Genomic DNA, 21,055 nt, shown 5'->3' on the forward strand with positions numbered 1-21,055 from the left:
TGTTCTGGAGTTCTCATGAATTTGAGTTCTTGTTAAAATGTTTCACCGGAAGTTTTTGAATGGAACCACACGGTAGATCCATTTGTTGTTGTCTTTATTGTGTATCAGTTATGGGTTTTTAGTTACATTTTTATCACTTCAGTTTATTTTTAATGAGGTGATCTTAAAATAGTCAAATTAATTTGTTTTTTTACCACTCCTTACATGACACTAATTTAAGAGACCTGATGTGTTTTACTAATCTTGTAAAAGGCACACATGTCAGATGACAGTAAAATGAGGATTAAATCTATTGTCACAACTGTTTTTTATTAAATCAAGTTTAAAGCACATGTTCTTATCTTCTGCTGCACAGCAGAACCTATAGTTTGTGCTCAGATGAGAGAATTGCATCATGATAAGTGACAGATTAGATCTTTTTAACAGTGAATTTTATTTTGAAAGGACCTTACATCAAAATTGTTATATGGCCGATTGAAAAACATAATCTGGTAAAGTTTAATTATTGTGAATATTTCAAAGTTAAATGTAATGATTAACTGGCCTAATTACCACAAAAACATTGTATTTTTATTGAGAGTTTAGTGAGATTTTGCAGCTCAGTTCTGTCCGTAAGAAACTAAACCAGATGGTTCTGTTAGAGGTTGCAGACCTCTGGTTTAACTGTTGCATTAATAACAAAATACTCATATACTTTATACATGTACGTGCTGTATATGCTGACAGAGGAATATTTACAGACGTTAATATGTTGTCCACAAATGTCAAATGAAGCTATAATTGATATTTTACAAATAATTCAAACTCTACAAAACAAATTCAAACTATTGGTGAAAAATCTGAATTTGAATTATTCTGATCCAGATCTGATCCCATCAATGTAAAATGTTCCAGGATTAAATTAATAAACTCCAGGTTGGCTTCTTAAAAGTGAATAAATATATATGAATCAAAATTAATTCTATTTTATTCAGACTGCTCAGTTCTTCTCATACTGTACATGTCAGTGATTATTTTCCCACAAAGATGATAAATAATGGTAGTAAAAAATACCATCGTAATGCATAATTTTATGTACAACAGATTCAAAACATTTTGCTGCTGTGTAGGGAGGCCCTGTAAAAATTATTTATATTGGCCCAAAATCTCTAGTGGCGCCCCGATCTGAAATATTAGCTAAACTCCAAAATATCCTAAAAAACAAATCTTAGTAAATGCCAAAATAGTCCAAAAAAACTACAAGAATTCCAATTTTTAAAACTTCAAAGCTATAATGTAACATAATTACGAATAATAAAAATGTAGGAATATTATTCCAGAATAAATCAACTTAAACCTTAAATAACTTTCAATATTTTACCCTCCATAAAAATACATTTTGTCAAAATTATACAAGGCCGGATAGAATTACCCGGAGGGCCGGATCCGGCCCCTGGGCCTTGACTTTGATATATATGCTTTATGACCACTGTATTAGTGTAAATATGGTCTTTTTTATGTATTTTATTAGTTCAGGGCAGTATTTTTTCATATATAAATTGAATTTCAGGCTGGTTTCAGTACCCAGACATACATTTGCAGCATCTTCTCCTGTTTTCTCTGGATCTTCGTACAGACGGCGGGCTCATTGCTGGAGAATGTCATTTCCCAGCGGGCCGAGTACTGGGAGAACTGCAACAGAACCCTGTCTGGGGCTTTTCCAAACCACGGTGAGCTTCTCTACATATTTTCTTTTCTGGACACAGATCCTCTTCAAAAAAAAAAAGCTCAGACCTGATGTGTTTTTCCTGCAGGAAACTTCTGTAAGGGAGCGTTTGACATGTTTGTGTGCTGGCCCCATTCTGCTCCTGGAAATGTGTCGGTCCCCTGTCCTTCCTTCTTACCCTGGATCACCAAGGGTACTTTCACTCTATTATCCTTCAAAGAAATCTCAGCCGTGTGATCAATTCTTGCTTTACTTGTTCTGTCAGATTATTTACTCTTGACTCAAACAGCTGTACAGGCTCAAAAGAGGAGGAACCGTGAAATGAAACAGCTTCAGACTTCAAACTGTTTATGTTCAGACCAATGTAAGCATGACTTTGGCCCAACTTTTGCATCCACTACATCAATGCTGCGACTAAGGAAAAGCACTGCTCTCTTGGAAGTTTCACTCATAATTTATTCCTTCTAATATTTTATTATTTTCATTGTTGTATTGATTTAATGTCATGTGCCTCATCAAGCCACTAAGTAAACTGTAAACTTATCATAACAGTTTCAAAATGATTTAAATAAAAACCAAAACACTGGCTTAGGTGGGGACTCAGTGGTCTTGATCCCTATGCCAACAAGCTGCAGGGTGGACAGGGTAGCCAGACTACTGAGTGCCTTCTCAAGCCAGTTTGGGCTAACACAGATGGGGCCACTAGACAAACCCACCTGGGGCCCACCAATTCAGCCCAAAGGTAAACCATATGGGGCCCACGATGAAATGTTCGGTGTTAACCTGTTTCCCTCGTATGACCCAAAGTCAAAAATTAATCAATACATAAATATTTATACACATTTATGATCCATTGAATTAGGTTAAACTAGATATTTAGCATTACCTGTAATAATGCAAGTGTGAATGCTGTAAGCTGAACATGGCTGCTAAAGTCAGAGCAGTTGGGTGAAAACGCTGAAGCTGAAAGCTTACTAAAACATTAGCTAAATGCCAAATAAGCCAAAAAACTGGAAACATGTTTAAATCAGCCAAAACCAGCTAGCATAATGCTAAAATGTTAGCTTAATTCCAAATTAGCCAACAACTGGAAATATGTCTAAATAAAAATGAGCCAAAAACAGTTAGCATGATGCTAAAATGCTAGCTAGCCTCCAAATTTGCCAACAACAAAAAGAAAAAGTCTAAATTAGCCAAAAACAGCCAGCATCTTGTCCAAATATAAGCTAAATGCCAAATTACCTTTAAAACTCAGTGTTTGCTGAATATTTTAAAGTTTAAATACTGTCTCTCGCTGAAAGGAAATGCAAACGTTCACAAGTTTCAAAATGCACAAAGCTTTTAAAGGATTTTGAGCAACTTCTCGTGCCATTCCTATGGGGCTGTAAAGCATTCACACGAATAAATCAAATTAAATTAAACTAACTATAAAAGATTAAAAATAATCCGGCCTGACTCCGTTTAAAACTGTTTTTTTCAGGTTCCTGCTCTGCAGAACATAAAACTCAGACATATCATAAATAACCAAATAAGACAGAAAAAAATCATACGATCATGACACCACAAGTCTTGTATCTGTTCATTAAGTGAAGAATTAGTGTTGTGTTGAATAGATGCTATAGATCTAATAATGGTGGTAACTCTTTCCGAGCTTGTTGACAAATGCTCGACTGCTTTCCTTCCGACTGGTGAGACCAGATGATGAAGTCATGTCGTTTGTGTTTTGTTCTCTTCCTTTCTCCTCTGATCGATTCAGGCAGCTCCAGGAAGGCTTATCGGGAATGTTTAGAAAACGGGAGCTGGAGACGCAGAGAGAATTCCTCTGAACCATGGCGGGATAACTCCGAGTGTGTGGAGGAGCAGTACTTTAAAGACACGGTGAGCTGTTTTCAAAAAAGTACTAATTTTTGCACAATCAGAACAGACTGCGTTTGCCTAACAGAAGCATCTTTGTGTCAGGAGGATGAAAAGCTTCGGCACAACGCCCTCAGGCTGATCTCCGTCACTGGATATTCACTGTCGCTGTTCTCCCTGTCGCTCGCCACTCTGGTCATGGGCGTGCTGAGGTCAGTTCTCAGGTGAAAGGTCAAGCAGGTTTTTCACTGAGCTACACTGATGTTTAGAAAGTTCAATTAACACTTGCTGAGCAAAACAAAGTATTAAATGTGTAATAATCTGAGGATTAGCACTCATTTATATGTTAATTAAAGATGACTCTTCAACCATCAATGAAGGCATGGGTTCTTACGTGTTTACATCACGTGACTGTCGGGTACGGTGGGCGTTTTGGTTCAGTTGTTCCGTTCACAGTTAGTTTTGTATTCAGACTGAGGAATGTTGGAGCGAACCAAAGTTCAGTCCGATTGGAAACGAACAGAGACCACCTTGAAAACTGTGTCCGAGACACCAGGTGTGGTGCCAAGGTAGTTATCTCCTACCAGGATACACATTCTGGCAGGAGATAACTACCTCTGCACCACAGTTATGGTTTAAAGCTTTTAAAATTTTGAATTTTGTTAGCTTTTTGGACTATTTTGGCATATACTAAGATTTTTTTAGGCAATTATGGAGTTTAGTTATAGTTCAGCTACATGCTAGCTGTTTTAGCTAAGTTAGACATTTTTTCAATTTTTTTAGGCTAATTTGGAATTTGACTAATATGTCAGCTAAATGCTAGCTGTTTTAGCTAACCTCGAATTTTTTTTAGGCTAATTTGGCATTTAGCTATTATATTTCTATCGTTTTCAGATATCAGCTTCGATGATTTCAACTTTAGCATTTTTAGCTATCAATTTTAGCATCTTCAACTATCAGCATTAGCATCGTCAGCGGTCAAATTCAGTTTACAACATTCACACTAGCATTATTGCTGGTAATGTTATATATCTAGATCATAGTTATGTTAAAAATATATGGTTTTAGAGTTTTAAAATGTTAGTTTTAGAGTGTTCAATAAATGCTTATCCAGTTTGTCCCGCGACCTAAGGTGTGTTTTGGATTTTTGATAGAGTTTGACACTCCTGCTCTAAGATAAAGAATGAAGTTGCACAAAGAAGAACATACTTCATGTGGAAAATGACGACGCTGATCTGTTGTAATCTTTCTTAATGTTGTCATATCTGATGAAATGCTTGTCAGTGAAGCTGCATTGGTGGAGCAGACCAATATCCTCCTGCTGTATCTGCTTACCAGGAAGCTCCACTGCACCAGAAACTTCATCCACATGAACTTATTTGTGTCGTTCATCCTGAGAGCCGTGGCTGTCATTTCCAAAGAAATCATCCTTCTCGTCATGTACTCCAACCTGCCTAAGGACGACCCTGGCTGGAACACCTATTCCAGCTCGCCGGTACCCTTCTTGTTCACAATAATCACATTTTCTTGTTATTTGTGTCTGCTGAACATTAAAATGTGTTTCAAATAGATTGCAGTGATGTGCAAATTCTCCAAGGTGTGCTTGGAGTACTTTGTGGCCTGCAACTACTTCTGGCTGCTGGTGGAAGCCATTTTCCTTCACACGCTGCTCTTCACGGCGGTGCTGACCAAGAGGCGTCTGCTGAAGAAGTACATGCTGCTGGGATGGGGTGAGTCTGACGGCAGGATTAAAGCTTCAGTTCAAGCTTGAGAGTAAATAGATTTTGTTTTTCAGGAACTCCGGTGCTGTTTGTGACGCCGTGGACTGTGCTCAAGATCCTCTATGAGAACACAGGGTAAGCTCACGAGCACACGCACCATGAACTGATGCAAATATCCTCTGGCTATGGTAAAGAAACCTCTTTTGGTCCTAAGATGCTGGCCGATCATGAACCGGTGGTTCTGGTGGATCATCAGGGGTCCGATCACGTTCTCCGTGCTGGTAGGAGCAGCTCCTTCTCTGTAACCCCCAGTCTTCTGGAAATGTCAGACATGAAGTGAACTGCAGCAGATTTCACGCCGAGTTTCACCGCTCTGGTCTTGTGCAGACATGTGACGCTGTGATGAAGCCACAGACTTTCACGGACGCTCTGTGGGATCGGCATATGTCTGCTGGGACTTCAGCTGTGGCTCGTCTGCAGAGCTGCATTCAGTTGTGCATTTTTTTTTTTTTTTTGCTATAAGGAACTGTGTCTGTGGATGTCTCAATTAGAATGTATGGAAGACACAGCCGATTTATAAGGTTTGTTTATTGTTAAGAGTTCTACAAAAACATCAGTAATTAGGTGATTATTATTGAAAGATTTTCCCGGTACAGGGGGCTGTGTCTGTCACAGCTGCTTCCACGGTGTTTCTGTGTCTCTGTGGTTGAGCTTGAAGGCTCGCTGTCTCATATTAATCTGAGGGGGGAAATAAATTTGGGAGACCTTTTTCTCTAATGCTTCAATGAGGCCAGAGCCGGCAGCCTGTTCACCCCGTAGCGGCTCTCTCTGCCGGCATATCGAGCGCGTGAGCTCCACCACGGGAGCAAAAGTCGGTGATCTGTCCAGAGAATATCCCGCCTTCGCCCCAGAGTAGCCAGATGAGCTCTGCAAACCTGCACCTCCAATGGTTACGGAAAAAAGATGAACATTCAGGACAAAAACACTCTCTTTGGCAGACCTTCATGACACTTAAATCGCGGAGCTTCAGATCGCCTCATTTTGCGTCTACCATTGACTTATCATTGAAACTAACCGGCTCCACCACGCGAATCGCGTTCGGAGTGAATCCAATTTGAATCACAATGTCCTACAGTTGGATAGGAACTGGTGAAAAATGGTCAGATCTGTGCGGGGCGAGGAGGTGGGTCACAAGAAATATTAAAGCCAAAGATTGATTGTAAGCTTGTAGAGGGAAAATATTTTTGCACATTTTTTTTGTACGGGTTTACAGCAGGCGATGGGTTCTAGTGAAGACTTAAACAACACAGAACGGTAAAGTTAGGGGGAAGTCGGCGAGATCCCCAACTATTTACATGATGACTGTTTAAACTAAGGTTTAAGCACTGAAGTAACTTCTGATCCTTATGTTCTCTTTAATATTTCAGCGATCTCTGATCTCCAAACTTTAGTTTGTAAAATCGTGTTTTTAATCTCCCAGGGTCATTTCTCGGTGGGTTGTCTCGGTGCAGAGCAGCAGGCCGAGGTTCTGATCCGGATATTAATGATCTGTCATCTCACAGTTATTGCTTAACAACTCTGAGTTAAAAAATCCCTAATTCATTCAGACTGTTCTCAGCTCAGGTCAGAACTATTAACTCAACAGTCAGAACGAGACTGGACAATCATTGATCCATGAAAAGTTCAACCCTATTCCGAAAAAAAAAAAAAAAAACAAAATTTCACATAAAAATCTGGATTATCTTCAAAACCTTTGGACAGATGTTGTCGTAGCAATTCTAAGACAAAGGAGAAACTTTGTCTCATCACACCTGGAGTCAACTCTCACATCGATTAGAGAAAGGGTCAAACATGGAGACGGGAGTGTGATTATGTGGGATTAAGTTTTGTCCAGTAGCTCATAGGAACCTTGGGTTCTGTAACTACAGGTCCACCTCTGAATGGATCAGCATGTTGGGTTTATATCAGAGTCTGACACTAAATTTGACTGAGATGCTATTCATGACCATAATCATGTATTTTTGAAACTGTGGCGGTCTGTCAGGACTCCTCCCTTCAAGGTCAAAGTGTTGGAAATAATATTTTGATAACTCAAAATTCTCTGGACAGTCTATTCCTACTCCAGGGATTTTTTATCTGTAAGACACTGAAATAAATTGAGAGATATTAACTAAAATTCTGCAAATTATTATTTTAATAGTCAACTAATCACCGATTATTTTTTCTGACTAGTTGACTGATCGGGTATTGCGTGAAGTGGATGTAAAACACACATCTTAACCATCATTGGCCTTAAACTAACTAAAGGCTTGAAAAGTTGCATTACCTGTGATAGTGTGAACGCTTTTTGCTGAAAGTATTCTCTGAAGATGCTGAAGTTTTTTGCTGAAATGGTGACACTATTTACTTTGATTCATGAAGGATTTGCTGAAAATGCAAAAGCTGTTAAATTTGCTGAAAGACTGAAAGTTTCAATAAAGAACTACGAAGTTCACCTAAATTTATGAAAATTTGCAGTAAAATTTCTTAAAAATCCCTAATATATGCCAATTTTGCAAAAATATTTAGTGTGTTGCCTAAATATGAGGTAAACTACACATTAGCCCAAAAAACCTTATTAGATTTCAAATTAGCCAAAAAAGCTAGCACGTTGCTTAGACTATAAACTCCAAGTCTGAAATTCCTCTGTAAACTAAATTAGCCCAAAACGTTAGCATGTTGCTAAAATAGAAGCTAAACTATAAATTAGCCTAAAAAAAACCCAGAAGATAACAAATTAGCCAGAAATTACAGTAAAAGATGAAAATATACCCCAAGAATAAATTTAAGGCTTTGCATCTGAAACAAAATAAAGTTTAAAAATAAAGTTTTGGACTCACTGACTTAAATATAAAAAAGTGCATTTTTTGGTGCTGAACACTCACAACTTTGTTCAACTTTACTAAACTCTGACTCCAAATAATGTAAAGTAACGACTAATCAACGAATAAATTAGTTGTCGGCTATTTTAGTAGTCGATTAGTCGACTAATTGTGGCAGATTTATTGTATAATAGATTTTTTTGAATAACACATGAGATCTTTCTTTTTGTTTTGTTTGTTTGTTTGGTCGTCTTGATGTGATGCTAATTTTGTCTTTAAACGGTTAAATTTGTCCCCCAAAAAACATCTGTATGCATTCTGGTTTGCTGAGTTTAAGACTTCTTAACCCTTTTCTGTGGATTTCACTTCTTATGGTGTGTATTTCAGATCATTTTCTTCATCTTCATAAAGATCTTGATGCTGCTGCTGTCCAAGCTGAAAGCAGATCAGGTCAAATTTACCGACTACAGATACAGGTAATGAAAAACTGCTGCTGACGGAACCCCAACACTAACAACACACTTGTTTTCATGGAAATCTACAAAAAAATGTCTCTAAACGTTTGGACCTGTGAGCTCTTACCACAGAGGAAGAGTAGCTTTTCCACCTCATTTATCATCAAACTAAAGAGTTCTGTGTTTGACAGTCTGGCCAGAGCGACGCTGGTTCTGATTCCTCTGCTGGGGATCCATGAAGTGGTCTTCACGGTGCTGGTGGACGAGTGTGTGGAGGGCAGCAGCCGCTACGCTCGCAACTTCATCAACCTCACCCTCAGCTCCTTCCAGGTAGCAGCACGAGAGTCATGTTTGCACATGATCGGCCCATGACTGGCTCTGGTGCTTTTTTTAGGGCTTTCTGGTGGCTGTGCTGTACTGTTTCGCCAATGGGGAGGTATGCTTCTGTCAACCATCCACTCGTTTTCAGGAAAACCTTTTTGTAGTTATTAATAAAAATTATCACATATGTAGGTCCAAGGTGAGGTGAAGAAGCGATGGCAGCTTTTCTTGTTCAACAACCACTTTAAGGTCAGAGGCTGTTTTGGGGGGGCGCCCCTCAAGCAGCTGTGGAAGAGCACTCGCGGGCAGAACCCTCAAACCTCCCAGCAGTGCGACTCCAGCGACGAAGGCGGGCTCCCTACGGCGGCTCTTCACCTGCTCCAGGTGTCGGCGCACAGAGGAGGCCGGGCTCTGGGCCTGTCTGTGGTCAGAGCTCACGGGCTGAGGAGCTACGACAACCCGGGACTGGACTTCCTCACCAGGAAGAGCCTGTCCAGCAGCGACGGCGAAATGACGCTCGGAGAGACCATGGAGGAGATCCTGGAGGAGAGTCAGTTCTGAGGCGCGACGGCCCAAAGTAAACGTACAAATAAAGAACTGTTATAAATATATGAATAACGATAAAGAGAAAAATAATACATTTATATCTAATTTAACTTTAATCTGTTGTCTACAAATTTTGATAAATGCTTCAAGTGGCCCCAAAAACTGACATTTTTGAAAAAAAAAAAATCTTCTAATTTATTTATATAATAGCTAATTTTTTTTGTTAAGCTTGTCCGTAATTTTTACACATTTTGGCTTTTGTATGGCGTTATTTATTAGGTAAAACTCCATGCAGAAATAAGAAATAAGGGAATCCGTGGCCAAACATTCCGCGCACGCTTCTGTTCGTGCGCCGCACGTCTTTAATCCTCCCGCGAGCAGAAAAAGTCATGGTGTGCGAGAGACTGTCCCTCAGACACGAGTGACGCGTGTGCACTAGCAGAATATCAGTGAGCGCATGTCATGTGTGTTCGCGGGGGCTCGTGGAAAATGACTTTTGACATTTGGGGGCGGAGACAGAGGGCTGTGTTGGCTATCTTCTGATTGGTCTATTTAAAAAAACTGTTAAACTCCAATGTATAAATTGAATGCGTTTATAGTCACTGTTTTAATATAGTTTACTGGTAAACAAGCAGCCAGAAAGATTAATTGCTGACTAAGTAACTGTGGCAGCATTTAAAAGAACACAGTAAATATGTTGTGTATTTTATAACTTCATAAAACATCTTTACAGTTTTCCCCACTTAATCGGGTTTCTGATTCCATTTCTCCTTAGGGATCATCTGACTCAGTAGCAACTCGAAAATATACTGCCAATTGTGGAGGATAATTATCATCCAGAGCAGGTGTTTATGATGGATTAAACCAAAACATTTTGGATTAAAATTTTTTTTAAAAACTCTATGTTAAGCAATACTTTAAAGGAGAAAAATTCTACTTTTTGAGGTTTTAAGTGCATTTTACTGTTCATTCCTCACTATAAAGAACCTCAAAGTGGTATTTTGATCCATTCATGGATCTAAGATTAATCCTCTAAAAACCTGTGCAGCCCCTCCCATACCCACGAAAACAAGTGGGTGGAAACGTGCTGATGTAAGCATGATACCAACCGCCTCCTCCAGGAAGAATCTGCTCTGCCAGCACCGCCCCAGACTAACACCAATACTCAATTTCTCCACTGAGCTAGTGTTGATCCGCACAAAAACTTTTATTTTAGATTTAGAATACCGTATATCTTCCAGTTGTGCCCTGTCTTCAATAACTTCTACCTCAAACAGGTGTTTGTTAGTTTAGACGCGGGGCTCTTTTAAGACGCTCCTCGGTCCCACACAGCCGTGCAGAAGTGTATGAAGCACTTTAGCGACAGCCGGGCCTACTAAAGGTAGATATATGGTATGTGCATCCATCCTTGAAGATGTTTGGATTGTTTTCATGGGTGAAATGCAGATACACGACTTTCTCTGGGATGACATCATGAAATGGGCGGCAGCCACACTCAGCAGTAGGCGGAGCCTCAGGAATCGAGTTGTTTTACTTCCAGGTTGGAAAAAACTCACAAAAAATAACTAAAATTTCACAAATAATTTGCTTTTTAGTGTTCCGACGGTAATATATGATCATATATATGGATATACTGTAGTGTAGACTGGGGGTTCTCCGTATTTGTGGAGGTCTCCGATCCCTAACCCCCACGAATAAGGGGGACACTGTTTCTAACCTCTTAGCTGTTTTTTAAAGTCAGATAAGTCATCTCTAGATAAGCCAATGTCCAAACCATGTTTCAACATGGCAGGTAGGCTACATACTCTGCAAACCAAAAGTTCCTGTCTACTTGGGTTTAGAAGGCATCGTCATCCTCAAAATAGACCAATCAGAAGAGAGCCAACACAGCCCTGTCTCCACCCTCAATTGTCAAAGTCATTTTCCACTCGCATGCAGAACGTTTCTGTGATTCTGTGAGCGCACACACTTTACTTCATCCTAGAGGACCAGCTCGCGCACACGGATGTAGGCAGCCTCCCGTGCGCGATGACTTTTTCTGCTCACGGAGGATTAAACGCGATCGCACAGGGACATGTAAACACGCGCAGCGATTTGAATTCTCCGCGAGGAATAATTGAACATGCACAGATATGTCTTATTTCTGCGTGGAGTTTTGACTAATAAATAACGCCAAACTTTTGAGAAGTTTAATGGTTTAGGAGAGGGGTCCCCACACTACGGCCCACGGGCCGGATCTGGCCCTCCACCACATTTGGCACGGACACAGACGCTATCAAAGACATGTAATGTTTTTTGTTTCTCATCCTGGAAGATTGAGATTGATTTAAAATTACTCCCAAGGTGATATTTAATTGATTATTCAGAAGCAGGCACGTGGTTCAGGCTTATTTTTGTTTACCATTTAAATATTTCCTAAATTATCAAAAGAAAAGCACCAAAAGCAACGTGTTTATAAGAAACAGTTGCTTAATGTTCTAATCATTAGATGTTTTTACAATTTTAGTTTTGTGAAAAATGTGTTAATATTCACACAATTATTAAGTCAAAATAAAAAAGGGAAATACTATCTGGTACTGTCTTGGAATATATTGTATCCTAATACATTATACACCCTTAATAAAAACAGGAACATTGGCAAACATCACAGATTCTGCTTTGTTTTAAGATCTTATTGTTGAACATAAAAGTGTTTCCTCTTGTAAATAAACTCTTACAGTACAACTTTATTTAGCAGTCATCAGCAGAGTGTGTGGTGAATGTTGTGCATTCATAACATATATATTCTCTACCATTTTTGACAAACGGTGTTGTAAAAAAGCGTTCTGTATATTTTGCATTTTTGTCACTACATTTATGCACTGTTGAAAATAACAAAATGCTGATTTTCACTGATTTGTGAAGTTTTCTTCATGTTATGTTGACCATATTAATGTTAGATTAGGTATAACTATTCAAAAAAAGAAATGGGACCATATGTAGAAATATTTGTCTCATTGTTTATAATGCTGAATTCAAATCTAAACTGTTTAGCAAGTTTTATATTTTGCTCTTTTTCTACTTCTGTGAAGCTTAAATGTTTGAAATGCACAGAATAAACGGTCAAATGTTTGGACCTGCAGACTCACTTTGTGTACAAATCATAAACTTAAAAACCATATGATCATATTACCGTTGGAACACAAAAAAACAAATTATTTATGAAATATGACAAGTTTTTCTGGACTCTTTTCATACCCGGAAGTAAAACGACTCGATCTCTGAGGCTCCGCCTTTCGATCCTGGTCGGTCCCGCACATTTCACGACGTCATCCTAGAGCCGGTCTTCCTCCGCGCATGCAAACAATAATCTCCGTACTTTGGACATACCCATATATATATCTATATATAGATATTGGAGCTTTACACTCCTGACCCACAGTCCGATCTGGAATTTGAAAAGCAGGAGGAACCACAGCGACCCCTGCAGGACGTATCTGACTGCTAAATGAAAAGCTAAGAGAAGTTTCTTTTGTATCATTGTATTTATGACAGAACTAATAATTGTTGTGCTGGTGCTCGTCTTTATAGGTGTGCATGTGTCTGTACACGAGGCGCAGTGTGTGTGCAAATGTAGCATCATTTTTGGCTGTATATGCTTATGCTGTATAATTTCAGCTAGTTGTATGATTTACATACGCATCTGACCTCTGCATCTGCTTTGATTGTAGGAATGACACCATCTCTGAGGTTTAATCCACTTTGATACAGACTAAAGTTAACAAAACGGTCATCAGTGAAGTGGGGATCAGAGACTGAAAGTTTCTGGTTGGTCTCTTGCGCTCCCAAAGAAAAACTTTAACCGTTTCTGATGAGGAGGCTCTTCTTTAGAACAAACTCCTAAATCTCTCACAAAACATTTTCTCCATTTAAAAGACATTTTCTTCAAGTCGTGGTTTTTCCCGCAGATTAGATAAAAAAGGAACCACTTTTTCTCAAAGTCAAATAACAACGCTTTATAGATTATCACAAGCTCTGCTGAGAAAGTAGGTGTGTTTTTTGTTAGACTGGGGGCGGAGCTTTCAGAGCAGAGTCTTCCTGAAAGGGGCGGTCTCACTCTGTGACATCATCACGTGAGGACCTGCTCGTTTTTAGAGGATTACTCAGAAATCCATGAATGGATCAAAATACCACTTTGGGTTTCTTAATAGAGAGGAATGAACAATATAATACACTTAAAAGCTCAAAAAGTTCCTTTTCATGCTATGGCCCCTTTTACATCTCATTTCTGCCCTGCAGCTTCTAGATTACATCTTATAGATATCAAGATTATTATATTACACGCATGACTTTAGGAGTTAGTGAGAAGTCGTCTGTTGACCACGACTTCACCCTTCAGTTCCAGCAGCTGCTTTGATCCATCAGAATGATGGAAAACGTTTCCAATAAAGATGTCTATTATCAAAGCAAAGCACAAATCCTGAGGAGAAGGCTCTATAATGCTGAAACATAGACATGTACTCATGCAACAATGTAAAGACAACATGTAGAGCAGAGCCTGCAGAGCAGAAACTCCTGCTAAAGAAAACATCTACCAACTCATCTTTCACCCAAAACCCACAGAGAATTTACCTTCAGAAAATGTTGGCCTTTAGTCTCTGACCCCAAAGGTCAGTGCCAGGGAATCCAGCCCCTGCCCTGGACCCATGACCAGAACTGACTTGAAGAAGATCTGAGGCGTAGAAGAAACCACAGAAAGTAAGGAGTATAAAAAAAAAAAACCTCAGAGAAACCACCCCACCCCCGCACTGAACCCCACCAGGAAAGAGATGAACATCATTACAAAATTAAATAAAAATCCCATCATGCAGTGCGTCATCGGCAATTTCCTATGTAATATATAATTTTGACAGGATATGTTAAGAGAAAAATCTTTTGGAAATATTTATAAGTTTTTCCATATAAAATGACACAAGTAAAGAAATTTGAAGTTTTTTTTACTTTTAACATTTTGTTTATTTTTAAATTGTATAAATTTGACAAAATATATTTCTATGAAGGGTAAAATATTGAAAGTTATCTAAGGTTTAAGTTGATTTATTCTAGAATAATATCCCTGCTTGTTCATATTTATGTAAAAAAAAGTAGAGTTTTTAAAGTTTTACCAATTGACTTTTTTATCTGTTCAATAAATGTTTAACCTGTTCGACCCGCGACCTAAAGTGAGTTTTTGGATTTTGGCCCCCTGTGTGATTGAGTTTGACAATCATGCGGTAAAGGTTCACTAAACCTAACCTTGCACAGGATCCGAACCAGTACCAGACTTGGTACCAGATTCAAACCAGCACCGTGTTAGGGTACCAGTTTGCTATGTGTCTCATTAATGGACCAGGTTGTGGCCCACAGGTTGGGGACCTGTGATATAATTGGAACAGTCAGCATGTCAAAAAACAACAAGTTAGGGATGAAAACGTGTTGGATTAACAATCCTTTTGTAGAGTTCTTCAAGATAAATAAACCTTCGATGCACTGACTGTAAATGAGACCATAGGCTTTAGATCTGGGTGATCAGATCTGACAGATGATGGACCACCCAGATGCAGACACCTAAATAACTTAAAAAATAAACTAAAATATAACATAAGAACTGATTTCTCACTGGGAACTCTTCCTCACTTCCTCTTGATGTGGTTTGCAGCTGAGAGGATCAGGTCAGAATAATTTGGGGTGACATGGAGGTCCTGTGATCTTCAGGTCTGAGCAGATTTTCTATGATTTAAAAAAACAAGTAAAACTTCAGAAGAATAATCGCAGCAACAGCAGCTTCTGGAGACTCATGAAAGAAAGAAGAGCTTGTTTCATCTGGAGAAGATCCTCTGGTGACTCTCACATGACGTCCGTGCTCAGATACGTGAACCGCAAATATCAGTTCCACTGATTTCAGCTCTTTCAGGTTATCCAGTTAAAAAGTTGAAAATTAACATTTTTTTATGTTTTTTAACTTCTTTGTGGAACATAGAAAGCCCATAGACAATTGGTTCGCTTGAGCAGGGGTCCCCAAACTACGGCCCATGGGCCTGGTCCAGCCCTCCTCCATATTTGGCCCGGCCCCCCAAACTGTTTTGGCGAAATTAGACACTTTTCCTGCTTTTAGGCTAATTTGGCTAATAGCTAATATTTAAGCTACATGCTAGCTGTTTTGGCTAAATTAAGATTTTTCAGTTTTTTGGGCTAATTTGAAGTTTAGCTAATAGTTTAGCTTTATGCCAGCTGTTTTTGGTAAATTAGAAATGTTTCAATTTTTTAGGCTAATTTGGTATTTAGCTTATATTTCTGCTACATGCTAGCTATTTTTGCTAATTGAGACTTTTTTCACTTTTTAGGCTATTTTGAAGTTTAGCTAATATTTCAGCTACATCCTAGCTGTTTTAGCTCATGTAGAATTTTTGAGTTTTTTGGCTAATTTGGCATTTTCGTAATATTTTAGCTAGCTATCAGCTGGCGGGCGGGCAGGCAGACAGATAAATTGTTTACATAAAAAATAACACTTCTATCACGGGTCATATAGCTGAGTAGTTAATTCTTAATATATATATTGAAATTTCCATGTATTTCTATATTATGTAAAGCATAAATAAACAAACAAAAAAACGCATTTATGTTTCTTTCTCCAACTTTGAGCCCCTGCCCCTCAAAAATCCTGTGCACGTCCCTGCTAGATGATGATCTGTCTTCATCGTTATCATACCCAGTCACAACGTGCTTCCTCTTCAGGTGTTCATGCATCACTGTAGTGCTGCTGTGGAACAAGTTCTGCCTTGTAGACATTGACGGGACACTTTTTTTTTAAATGTTTCCCACACTTTCAAGCTCCGTTGGCGTGTTGTTATGATCCCTGAGCCTTCCTACAACTCCCTGTGACATCACTTGACCTGGTTAGCATTACTGTGCATTTGTGTCAAAGACAATGGCAGACACGGCAGTAGAAAGTGAACACCGTAGTTTGAAGATAAAATAGAAGAAAGACAAAAATAAAGAAACGAATATTTAGACTATTAAATTATTCGTCGACTATTTTAAATGTCTATTAGTTGCCGACTAATCGTGGCAGCCCTACCTCACACCTGGAAGGTGCTGGTTCAAATCCCATCTGGGAATTTTCTGTGAAAAGTTTCCATGTTCTCCTTGTGCACACTCCTTGTTCACTCTGCTTGTTGTTGATGGCTCTAAATTTCAAAATAATCCGATCATCTCTTCCAAAAAGCCTTCTTTGTTGCAGCTTTACATCCAACCTGGCAACTCAGGGTTCAAACATTGAATAGAGTAACATTAATAAACAACAATACAAGAAATAATTGAGTCTTTATTCTACAAATAAGTGTTTTTTTTTATTAAACATTAAATGTAATGAAGTATTTTATGAGCTAGTGGAGCCTGACCTTTGACCTACATGTCCTCAGCATCCCTGTGGAGGACTAAGATCAAATATTTTATGAAATATTCAATTTTGTGTTTATAACAAAAAATATTACAGCTTTTCCGAGGACTGTCCACCCTCCTGTTTTCTGAAGGCGCCACTGATGATCCCGAGCGTGACGCAGGCCGGTCACGTGACCCGCCCTCACGCCCTGATCTGAGCCAATCGTGCGCGGCGCGCTCGGCGGTCACGGGTCTGCGCCGCGGCGGCAGCCGGCTTTAACTGCTCCCGCAGCGGCATCCGCGGCTCTTCGCCATGGCCGGGTCCTCTCAGAGCAGCGCGGCGGCGGAGCGCGTCGGCTACATCACCCGCCTGCAGAGCTTCAGCGCCTGCCACCGTCTGCACAGGTGAGCCGCCGCGAGACCGACCGGAACAGGGATGTTTTCAAAATAAAAGACGACATGCTTCAGTCAGGCCGAGCTGATGTGTGCTCTATGCTGAAGCTAAAACGTTAGCATCGCTCCCATGGGATTTGTAGTTTATTTCTGCCATGATGGATTCATGGAATGTCGTTTAAACGGCTTTCAAGTTAATTAAAATAGGAGTTGACTAAACTTTTCTATTTATAGGTGAACAACTTAGTCACAGTAAACCAAACAAAAATACATTTTTAATATAGAACAAACCAACAAGTAGAATTTTGTTCAAATTAATCAATTCTTAATGAAAAAAAGTATCACAACTGAACTTATTTAATTTGATTTGACCAGTTTCTGTTTGATAATAATACAATTTGATTTTAAAAAAATCAATTTATCGGTCAGATTTCTACTCTGAAACTTGTTTCAGATGTCGACCACATTAGAGAGATCATGAATATACTTTCCATCAAACTCATTTTGACAGGTGACCTTTGATCCTATATACCCTACTTATATAAAATTGATATTAAATTATTACGTCATCTTGAGGGGCGGGGCACCTGTCAAAACAGGTTTGATGGAAAGTATATTCCTTATCTCTCTCTCAATGTGATTTAATTTTGTTTATAATCACAGAAACTAATGAAGGACAGAGACTGCACAGTTCATTAAAAGTTTGATAAACTATCATCTTAATTGTCTTTATTTTTAGTTAGTTTAAAGCTAATGATGGTTAAGACGTGTGCTTTACATCCACTTTACGGATGACCTGATTAGTCGACTAATCGCTAAAAATAATTTGACTAATAAAATAATACTTTGTTGAAGCCCTAGTTTTGGCTAAAACTAGCATAATCACAATTAAAAGATTACTGGGAACACTTTGAAAGCTAAAATTTACACGTCGTTCCTGAAAGCACAAACTGTCTTTTATTTCTTTTTTTTAATATTTGGGTTATTAGATTAGTTTAAATCAATGTCTAAAACCAACAATCTGCTTCTTCCTGTTTGTTCCAGCGTTCACCTGAGCGACGAGGAGAACACGAAGGTTTACGGGAAGTGCAACAACCCCAACGGTCACGGACACAACTACACAGGTTAGTGAGGGTTCCTGTGGGCGGTACGGATGTAGAATCCTGAGTCTGCTCACTGTGCCGTGGTTTCTTTCACAGTGGAGGTCACCGTCCGTGGAAAGGTGAGCATGTCGGAATAAAACGCCGGAGACCGATGAAAGTGTTTCTGATTTAAATCACATCTGTTTCAGATTGACCGTGTCACCGGGATGGTCATGAACCTCACAGACCTGAAGAAGTGCATTGAGGTGACCCCATTCGTCCTAAAATGCTGCTTTAAAAGTCGATTGTAGACATTTTTCTTTAGAAATGTTTTTGTACCTGCAGGAGGTCATCATGATCCCTCTGGACCATAAAAACCTGGACAAGGACGTCCCTTACTTTGCCACTGTTGTCAGGTATGAAACTTTTGAACCATCTTTTATTTTTAAAAATAAGATCTGCATCTACCTGCCTTGTTTCTGCACCCCGGCTCCCAGCACCACAGAAAACCTGGCTGTTTACATCTGGGACAACATGGTGAAGGTCCTTCCCCCCAATCTGCTCTACGAGATCAAGATTCATGAGACGGACAAGAACATCGTCGTTTACCGAGGAGAGTAAACCGCTTTCACCGTTGCAGAAGTGCCTGTTTGCTGACTCAGCAAAAACTGCATTTTTTTTTAACTTCTGAGATCTACAACTTTTACATTCCAATAATTATAAAACAAATCTAATGTTTTGTTGCTTTTTTTTTTAATTTAGCAAATACTGTACTAAGACAGGGCACTGTGACCTCCTGACCTCACATTCAGAATTCCTGCTGATGAAGGATTTCTAAGAAGGAAAACAATAAACTATTTATTGATGTTAGTTTGTGTGACTCCATGTTTGAGTAGAGTTTGGTCCGGTGCTCTTTTCTCTTTTTTTTTGTTCATAACGATGTAAATAACAACAAAAAAGGCCAGATCTTCATCACTGGTTTTCCAAGCTCCTCCCAGTCCTCTGGAACGCATCAACTTCCTTCTATCAATAGAAAAGTTCGACTTTTTAATGGATGTGTTTTCTGCTTCTCTCAAGTGTTTTCTGTCTTGGTCGGATGTCATCATTTTTCTTTTCTTTCTTCCATGTTTTGATGTTCTGCATTAATGTAATCTTCAGTGGTCTTGATGGTTTTTAAGGCTTTATTTCTCTCTGTGTGTTTCTCATTTCTGCTCCTTTTGCTGTATTTGCTTTGCTTTTTAAAAATAAAATAAAATGTGAAAAATAAACTTAAATTCTCATTTATACAAAAAAAACACTAATTTGTTTGCAAAATTGGCATGAATTAGGGAAATGTGAACAATTTTATTACATATTTTTCAGAAATGTAGGTAAAATTCAGCGCTCTTTCATAGTTTTTTAACAAAATTTGCAATATTTTAACATTTTGTAAATACATTTAGGATTTTCAGCAATTAAAGTAAATTTTCTGCAAAAAGCTTCAGCATCTTCAGTGACTATACTTTCACACTAGAATTATTGCTTGTAGTTTTTTTTTTTAGCATCAGTTGATAAAAGATAATTAATTTGCGGATTAAGTCTCTGATAATCTCAGATACTGTTTATTATTTAACCTTATTGATGTAATATACGTGTATGTGTTAAAAGAAACATGTTGGTGATAATAAGCCACTAGAGGGCGCCACTTGTGTTTAAATCAAACTTGATCTACATTCATGATCAGAGGTTTCCACTGGTGTCTTTAACCTTTTATCACCTGATGTCGCTTAAACACAAAATCTTTAGCATACTGTAACTTTTCAACTGTTAACACGCTAATTCCAGCAGATTCTGAAGGAGAAAAGCACCCCGAGTGAATTCCTTTCAGGGTCACGTGGTTGCTGGAGCCTATCCCAGTGACTGTTGGGTGAAAGCATTGTACACCCTGACATTAGCCTATGCCAGTCTGACAATCAAAAGTACCAATTAACACGACCAATTCCATCAGCGGTGCCCCCACACGGGCAGCTGCAGGACCTGCATGTTCTTTCAGCCGCTTCACTCTGCGTCAGTCTCTGATCTCCTTCAGTATAAAAGCCAAACGAAGGTGTGAAACGGATCATGCTTTCCCACTTATTCAAACAGGTCTGGGTGTTGCTGACCATGCCCACATGTGCCCCCACCCTCACCTCGCTGCGTTAGCTTGTAGAGCAGAGACATGCCACTGGATGCAGACAAAAGCCTCCATGTCTGAACTGGAGTTTTTATCTTTTTGTCAGAATTCAGTTTAAGCCTTTAATTAATCAAATTCCACAAAGGTGTGTCACCCATGGGTGGAGGGGGGGCATGCCACGAGCAAACCACAGCAGGCAAAGTCACATGTGCTGCATGCACAACAAATAAAGTCTAATTTCACAGAGATGGAAGGCAGCTGGATGACTACCGTTAACAGGTACAAGCTGGTTATTATCTCCCTGCAGTGTGGGAACGCTGTCTTTCCCTTTAGTCTGTAATCCTAAACTCCATTTGCTGTTCAAAGAGAAACTCAAGAGTTTTGAGTTCTTAAAATAACACCGAAGCAAACGTGAGTACAGATATGAAAGAGAATCACCCGAAAACGTTTTTTCTGTGACTGTAAACAAAAACCTGAGATGAGAAACGTGGAACTTTAATCAAATCTTATCAGATCCAGACAAATCAAATCGTGAAATGCTGCAAAATAATGGTAGTGAGATAAAGA

At 39.1% G+C, this 21,055-nt stretch overlaps 2 protein-coding genes across 4 annotated transcripts in view; both read left to right on the plus strand.

The window, feature by feature from the left end:
• LOC112153885 (glucagon-like peptide 2 receptor) overlaps window positions 1–9,649 on the plus strand; it is a 12,827-nt gene extending 3,178 nt beyond the window's left edge. The window contains exons 2-13 of one of the 3 annotated variants that reach the window (XM_036217266.1): window positions 1,616–1,709; window positions 1,794–1,898; window positions 3,462–3,583; window positions 3,665–3,783; window positions 4,898–5,054; window positions 5,130–5,289; window positions 5,355–5,415; window positions 5,495–5,561; window positions 8,529–8,617; window positions 8,788–8,926; window positions 8,991–9,032; window positions 9,110–9,649. In XM_036217266.1, coding sequence (XP_036073159.1) covers window positions 1,616–1,709; window positions 1,794–1,898; window positions 3,462–3,583; window positions 3,665–3,783; window positions 4,898–5,054; window positions 5,130–5,289; window positions 5,355–5,415; window positions 5,495–5,561; window positions 8,529–8,617; window positions 8,788–8,926; window positions 8,991–9,032; window positions 9,110–9,478 — 1,524 coding nt within the window. In that variant the 3' untranslated portion in view covers window positions 9,479–9,649. Of the gene's footprint in view, window positions 1–1,448; window positions 1,899–3,461; window positions 3,584–3,664; window positions 3,784–4,897; window positions 5,055–5,129; window positions 5,290–5,354; window positions 5,416–5,494; window positions 5,562–8,528; window positions 8,618–8,787; window positions 8,927–8,990; window positions 9,033–9,109 lie in introns of those variants that run through there. The other 2 variants (XM_024284342.2, XM_036217267.1) reach the window with 2 other exon arrangements.
• Window positions 9,650–17,074: 7,425 nt separating this feature from the next.
• On the plus strand, window positions 17,075–19,604 carry pts (6-pyruvoyltetrahydropterin synthase). Its single transcript, XM_024284268.2, has 6 exons — window positions 17,075–17,266; window positions 18,299–18,378; window positions 18,454–18,476; window positions 18,546–18,602; window positions 18,682–18,752; window positions 18,834–19,604. The coding sequence occupies exons 1-6, from the start codon at window positions 17,175–17,177 to the stop codon at window positions 18,955–18,957; spliced, it is 447 nt and encodes a 148-aa protein (XP_024140036.1). The 5' UTR covers window positions 17,075–17,174; the 3' UTR covers window positions 18,958–19,604.
• Window positions 19,605–21,055: the final 1,451 nt, after the last annotated feature.

This window comes from Oryzias melastigma, linkage group LG19, assembly GCF_002922805.2.
Source record: "Oryzias melastigma strain HK-1 linkage group LG19, ASM292280v2, whole genome shotgun sequence".
NCBI lineage: Eukaryota > Metazoa > Chordata > Actinopteri > Beloniformes > Adrianichthyidae > Oryzias > Oryzias melastigma.

Coding starts and splice junctions, on each gene's coding strand:
- pts (XM_024284268.2), top strand. CDS start 17,175: ATGGCCGGGTCCTCTCAGAGCAGCGCGGCGGCGGAGCGCGTCGGCTAC. Junction 18,379..18,453: donor TCACGGACACAACTACACAG/GTTAGTGAGGGT, acceptor TTTCTTTCACAG/TGGAGGTCACCGTCCGTGGA. Junction 18,753..18,833: donor TACTTTGCCACTGTTGTCAG/GTATGAAACTTT, acceptor CCCGGCTCCCAG/CACCACAGAAAACCTGGCTG.